The sequence below is a fragment of the Lissotriton helveticus genome, chromosome 8 (genome assembly GCF_964261635.1).
Source record: "Lissotriton helveticus chromosome 8, aLisHel1.1, whole genome shotgun sequence".
In the NCBI taxonomy this organism is placed as follows: Eukaryota; Metazoa; Chordata; class Amphibia; order Caudata; family Salamandridae; genus Lissotriton; species Lissotriton helveticus.
In genome coordinates, this window is record NC_136069.1 from 398,413,341 (window position 1) to 398,419,340 (window position 6,000).

The following is a 6,000-nucleotide window of genomic DNA, read 5'->3' on the forward strand; positions in this document are numbered from 1 at the left end:
TGTGGCTGCGTTCTTTCTTGCTGTGTTTTGAACTTTATATAACGCTACAAAACGCACCTTTTCCTACTTAACAACGCAATGCACCCCCCCCCCCCCCCCCCAGTGAACCGTTTCCATTTTGCAGGCGTGAGCAGCGTTGGCTAATTGTGTTGTTAAACCTTTACTGCTGAGATTGTCAAACTACAAATAGTGTATGCCTACCTGTATTTATCTCTAATGGTACAGCTGAACACATTTAGTTCTTAACTGAGCACGGAAATGGGCGTCTCTGGCTACCCCCTCGGGTAACATTCCGTCCTAATGGGCTGCTATCCTGAATCATGTTACCTTGACAGGGTCAGGGTGAGATGTGAACAGACAGGTCTGCTTCTGCATATCTGATCAAGACAGAGCATGACGGCCATTAACGGGGCTCAAGTTTCACCCAGTCCTGCTCCCCGAAGGCTCGACTCCTGGCCCATGTGTGACCTTGCACTTGGGATCGGCACGCAGCGTGGATTTCCCTTGCATGTTCCCACTTCTGGTCTGATTTGCAGTAAGTTCCGAAATGCCAATACAAATAAATCCAGTAGACATTAAACGTGTAGCAGTAATAAAATATAAAAATGCTGCCATCTTAAGGTGGTGTATGTGTCATTGCAATATATATATATATATATTTAAAGTAAAAAATGACCCATCGTAAAAATAAATGTAACAAAATGAAATGAAAGTAGAGATTGGCTGTCAGTCTTGACACTAAAGTGGACTACTTTGTAACTAAACGGATGTGCACATATTAAGGAACAACATGCTGTCAGTCACAGCGAAGAAAACCAAAGGGTGACATGGACTGACCCCGCTTCATTCTGCAGGCTTTAATGGGCGGAAGTAAACTGTGGCTGACACTTGAACACACCAATGGTTGCAGCGGCATTTACCCAAACCTTTGTATGTATATAACATGAAATGAGGAGGCTGGCAAACAGATTAGGATGTCTCTTATGTCAACCCTGAAAATACGAGGATCTGTGTGGTCTCATAGGATCAGCACAGCTTAGCAGAAATTCAAGAGGAGGAAGGAAAGCGGGGAGGTGTTGATGAATGTAGCGGGTTTAACTGGGGCATACAGCATTAGTGAACTGCTCACTATATACCGCCCCCTGGCGCACCAGCCAGGCTATGCACAACAGAGGTTTCTTTTGTAGTTTAGTTTTGCTACTAGTCACACTGCAGGAAATGAACACTGTCTTCTATGTGGTGTTATTTTAACATTGCGTTCGACAAATAACGTTAAGTAGAACTGTTCTAATAGAACATTGTTTTACAATTATTGTGCGCTGTGGATTAGTTTGGTGGAGCTCGGATGGATGACAAGCTAAGACAACTTTTCCGGTACTTGAACCCCACCCCCAAACCCCCCAAGTGAGATCAAAGATAAACCTCAGTAACACGTGCTTTGCTCACTGAGCTATGTTACTAGCCAGTAATTAAAACCTTATGGTGACAGTTATCTGCTTACGTAACAATTTGGCATAAAAAGGTATTTTCTATTTTTCGAGGCAACTGCTGAAAAAAAATTGGCATTTTTGGCAGACCTTACAGCTGCGCTGGTGGGTGGGGGGCGGGGGGGGGGATATACTTACGCCCGCTTGCCGCAGATCGTGCCCTGATGCCAGTTCCTGCAGGTGCTGAAATACTTCTTCTTGGTGCCCATCACTTGCTGAAGAGCGCATACATTTGGTCTAGAAAAAATACACCCGTCTCATTTAGAACAAACATCATTTGTTTTGTTATGACACATGCATTGCACAGATTACAGTATGAGAACGCAGCTTTGCACAAGTGCCTTTCTTAGCTCCATTGGGTCTCCTAGGGTGAGGGATACAAACTTACCCCCTTGTTCCCACTGCTCTCCACCCCCCTCCCTCCTCCACCCCCTCCAAACAACGTCAGCCTGCGTCCCACAACTCTCTCTTTTATGGGATATGGTTTTGTAGAGCACACAAAATCAGTGATAGGGCTTTAAGGCACTAGGTTGGAAACAGCCTGTATGTACACCGCATAATTAATCGTCTGAGAAATGATGAAACATGTACGTTGCGTATTTATTTCTAAGGGGTGTTAAGCTTACTTTGCTCCTAGGCATAAATGTAGCGAGTTCAGTAAGGGTGGGGCGAACATGGAAAGGAGTCTGCTTCGAAGCGAACAGAATTATTTTGGAAGACGTTATTACAGTAGCTGAACTTTATGCAACCAGGGTCAAACGGCAGCCCAAATATCGGCGGAAGGTCACTGCCTCTTCGGTGAGTCTCTGTGCCTGTACGGTGTTCGTACATGTAAAGCGTTCTGATACGCTCGGGTCTCTTCAGCGCTATATAAAACTCTCCGAAATAAATAAATTAATAAATAAATAAATGGCGACCATCCCATTTTCATCGCACCGTTATAAAACTCTATTTGAACGCTGGGTTGCTCATAGATAAATACACCCCACCCCACAGAACCGTTCGTCTGTCTGGCTGCCAGCATCCGTTCGTCTGTCTGGACTGGCACACCTCAAATCACGGTCCATTTGTTTCTCCATCTTATGCTTGAAATGTATAGCGCTAACCACATGCGTAAGCGACCTGTGCTCACTGCTGGGACATTTTCTTGAGTGAGGAGGCAAAATATCAAATAAAACCTTAAGCGAAACCAGAAATCACAGCAGGTTAACGACCGTGAGCTGTGGGGTGTTCGAAGCAACCCAGGTGCCAGCTCTTCTTGAAGGGGTTGTGTGTCACATTCAGAGCTCTTCATGTGCTGAAACACGTTTTCTATTTCGCCACAACTTTGTCTGTTGTTTAATTTGACGTATTATCTCATCGATACCCACGCGCTCACGTCCATGTACAGTAGAAAGCGCCTCAACAATGAATCGGTTACATTATTCATTCATTAGGTCGTGCCCACAGCTATTCATCGACCAATCATAACTCTCTATGGATATAGGTGAACACTGACAGTCCGGACACCTCTCCGTGAATTAGACATCTCCCCTCTGCCTCAAATGCGCATTGGGCACTGCCCCCTGGTGGCCGTCACTGCCTGTGGCAGAGACATAGCTCGGTTGGACGTTACTGGTGTGCAAGTACCAATCATCGGACAGTAACATTTCTGACCACCTCACGGACATAGAAATGACTTGGGCCATTGAAGCCCTAATGCCAAACTTCGATGGTGGCTCCATTCACACATATAGTGGTACATCATGTTCGTCGCCCATCACCCAATCTCCCCACCCCTCCTTTCCAAGAGTGAAACGCATCCCCTTTGTTCCAGGGGTGCCCGTTGCTCGCTCAATCTTCCCGCCTTTTCTTCTCGGGTCGCCTGTGTTAGTTTGGAATCCCAGACACACCTATGTAAACAGCCGCGCGCATGTGCTTCTTTCAAAGGCAGGCTGGCTCTTTTTTACAGGCGCGGTTCACACGATTTACTTTGGACACATATGGGCAGGCGTGGGAATTCGGAAAACGTGTTTCTTTGTTTCCCGAAGACAAAGAGTCCACCAACACTTGGTTTTAGACTAGATGTAAATAATTTGGAACACTTCACGAAATGTGACCAGCGCACCAATGTTATCAGGTGCGCTTCTCAAGAACGCACCTAAAACATGCAAACTGCTTATACGAGAAATACTCACAGTAGCACTATATTCACACCTATAGGCGGTGATTAAAAAGTCGTGATTGCAGGCGATGCGCACTTTGAACACTCAGACAGCCGTGAGGCTCGTTGTTTCTCTTTGTGCTAGAAACAAGTCTTGTCAGAAACAGCTTTAAACGCTTAGCTTGCATTTTATCAGCCCTCAGAAGTTACATTAACGGGAGAGAACAAATAAAAACATTGTAAAATGTTTCTTATGGTTTATAATATCGGTGCGCAAATAGGAGCATTTTTATATTGTTAAAATGTTATAATTTAGAACAACTGATTTCTATTCGTTTCGACATTTAATACCCTTTATAAATATCTAATGGACGTCAATGCGCTGCTTCGACCACTAATAAAATAACACTAGTTGTTTGCCACGTTGTTTTTTTTCTTCTTTAGAGTGTACTGTACAGAGTTTAAACGAGTGTTTGGAATTGACTAAAATGTTGCTTTTCAATTGCAGGGCTTTAAAGTGCCAGGACAGGAGGCACAGTCTATGAACCTGGAGGGGTGACCTTAAAAAGTGCATGTCTTCGGGGCATCAGGAATGTCCATTTTAATAAGTAATTCATTCAAAGTTGTTTTGTTTTTTTAAATGTTGTTGCTGCTTATCTCGTTTAAGTTCTTCCCAGCAGAAACCTCGCACTTACCCTTCCTTCCTCGCCCGGATCCGGCTGTGGGACAGGATCTTGTCATAATAGGCAGAGGAGTCCGCGGTGTCCAAGGCGGACAGTAGCACAATGGCACACACTGGCAGGAAAAGCATCTTCATGGTGTCGCTTCCCCGTGCCCTTGGCTCGTCACAAAGGAGAACTGGCAGGAGACGTGTGGAACCCCTCGGTTATATCCCAGCTCCGGGGGCTGTGGGAGGGCTGCGAGGAACAACCTGAGCCCGGCCCCACCCCCCAAGGAGCGGCAGCGCCACCGACCTCCGCGCGCCTGAGTCAGTGTGAGGGATGCTGCTGGTGGGGAGACACCGGGCTGCCCGGGACAGCTGCAGAGCCTGAAGCTGGTGCTTTAAGAGGGAGAACCCCCTCTTAATCTCAGTAGATGACACCCCAACACGGCGAGCCCCCCTCACATCTCAGTAAATGACATCCCAAGACGGAGAGCCCCCCTCACATCTCAGTATGTGACATCCGTTTGTTTTTTTACTAGTAAAACGACTTTGCGCCAATTTTATGTGATGAGATTTCCGTCAAAACACTTTGAAGTAGTTATCTCAAAGGGTGTTTTTCAAGAGTGGCACTTTAAAGCATTCAAAGGCAGTTAGAATGACGCTCTGGGCATCGGATAAAACTTCGGGACATGAGCATCCCACTGAAGCGCAACGTGTACATGCAGTCAGCGCGAGGGTTCCTATGCCTCTGTGAGGCGGGAGCGCGCCAGGAGTGAACAGGCTCGGTGGCGGGGAGAGTTCCATTACCTGGATGTCTTCTCCCCTCCTCCCTCCATCCATCCCACCATAGAGTGCCTAGGATAGGCCACTGCAGCCACCAGTCACATAACACTCGGATCCAATGGCTGGTGTCTGGGTTGGGTATAAAATATTAATTATAGTGATGTCGTTTCCAATGAATGGCTTTTGCCGAAAAGATTTGGAAAAAAAAGAAAAATACTACGGGACAGGAATTTTGTGTGTGCCCTGTTCTTGACAGGCAAAAAGGTCAATCTCGAAGTAGCCCCTCCCCACGCGTGGGCTGCTGTTTAATTTTATGGCTCACACCAGTCATCACAAAGGAGAGCATATATAAAAGTGTTCATACCCAATATGTAGAGTTACACCAGGGAAAGTTAAAAATTGAGGTTGCAGATGTGCTAAGTTTCACTCAGCAAAACCATAAAGGAAGGGGGTGTACATGATGTCAAGCGTAGATTTTGCACTAGAAGGGCATCTTTCTAGTACAACATACTATTATCAGACATGGATTAACACTTTCCTAACTTTGTATGTATTCCATATAGAGCAGCACACATGCAAAGTGGGAAACGTTTTTAGAAAATACATCTTTTCTCAGAGTTTACTCATGCCTCAAGGAGGCCTTAATTTTTGACACAAAGCCCAATCTACCATTTTTAAGTAGCTAGAACTTTGCTTCAAAACACATTTAGAACCCTATTCTAAAAAGAAAAGAGAGAAAAGTAGAGGCAAACAGCTGTAGCCCTCCACCTTAGCATTCTTCTCAGGTTTTTTTGCATTCACAAACATTTGAAGAAATATATCTGGAAAGGTGTGTAGACGTACTTTGACAATGTCGTTTGACTTTTTGTGAAGGATTCTTCTCTTGTGTTGATGTCTCCATAGCAGAGGCCTTTAAACAGGGG

At 45.4% G+C, this 6,000-nt stretch overlaps 1 protein-coding gene across 14 annotated transcripts in view; it reads right to left on the reverse strand.

The window, feature by feature from the left end:
• POSTN (periostin) overlaps positions 1–4,525 on the reverse strand; it is a 158,368-nt gene extending 153,843 nt beyond the window's left edge. For 12 of the 14 annotated variants that reach the window (XM_078657224.1, XM_078657225.1, XM_078657222.1 and 9 more), the window contains exons 1-2: positions 4,326–4,492; positions 1,626–1,724 (exon numbers count right to left, since the gene is read on the reverse strand). In XM_078657224.1, the coding sequence (XP_078513350.1) occupies positions 1,626–1,724; positions 4,326–4,447 (221 nt within the window). In that variant the 5' untranslated portion in view covers positions 4,448–4,492. Of the gene's footprint in view, positions 1–1,625; positions 1,725–4,325 lie in introns of all 14 variants that reach the window. The other 2 variants (XM_078657229.1, XM_078657227.1) reach the window with 2 other exon arrangements.
• Between the last annotated feature and the right edge of the window lie 1,475 nt (positions 4,526–6,000).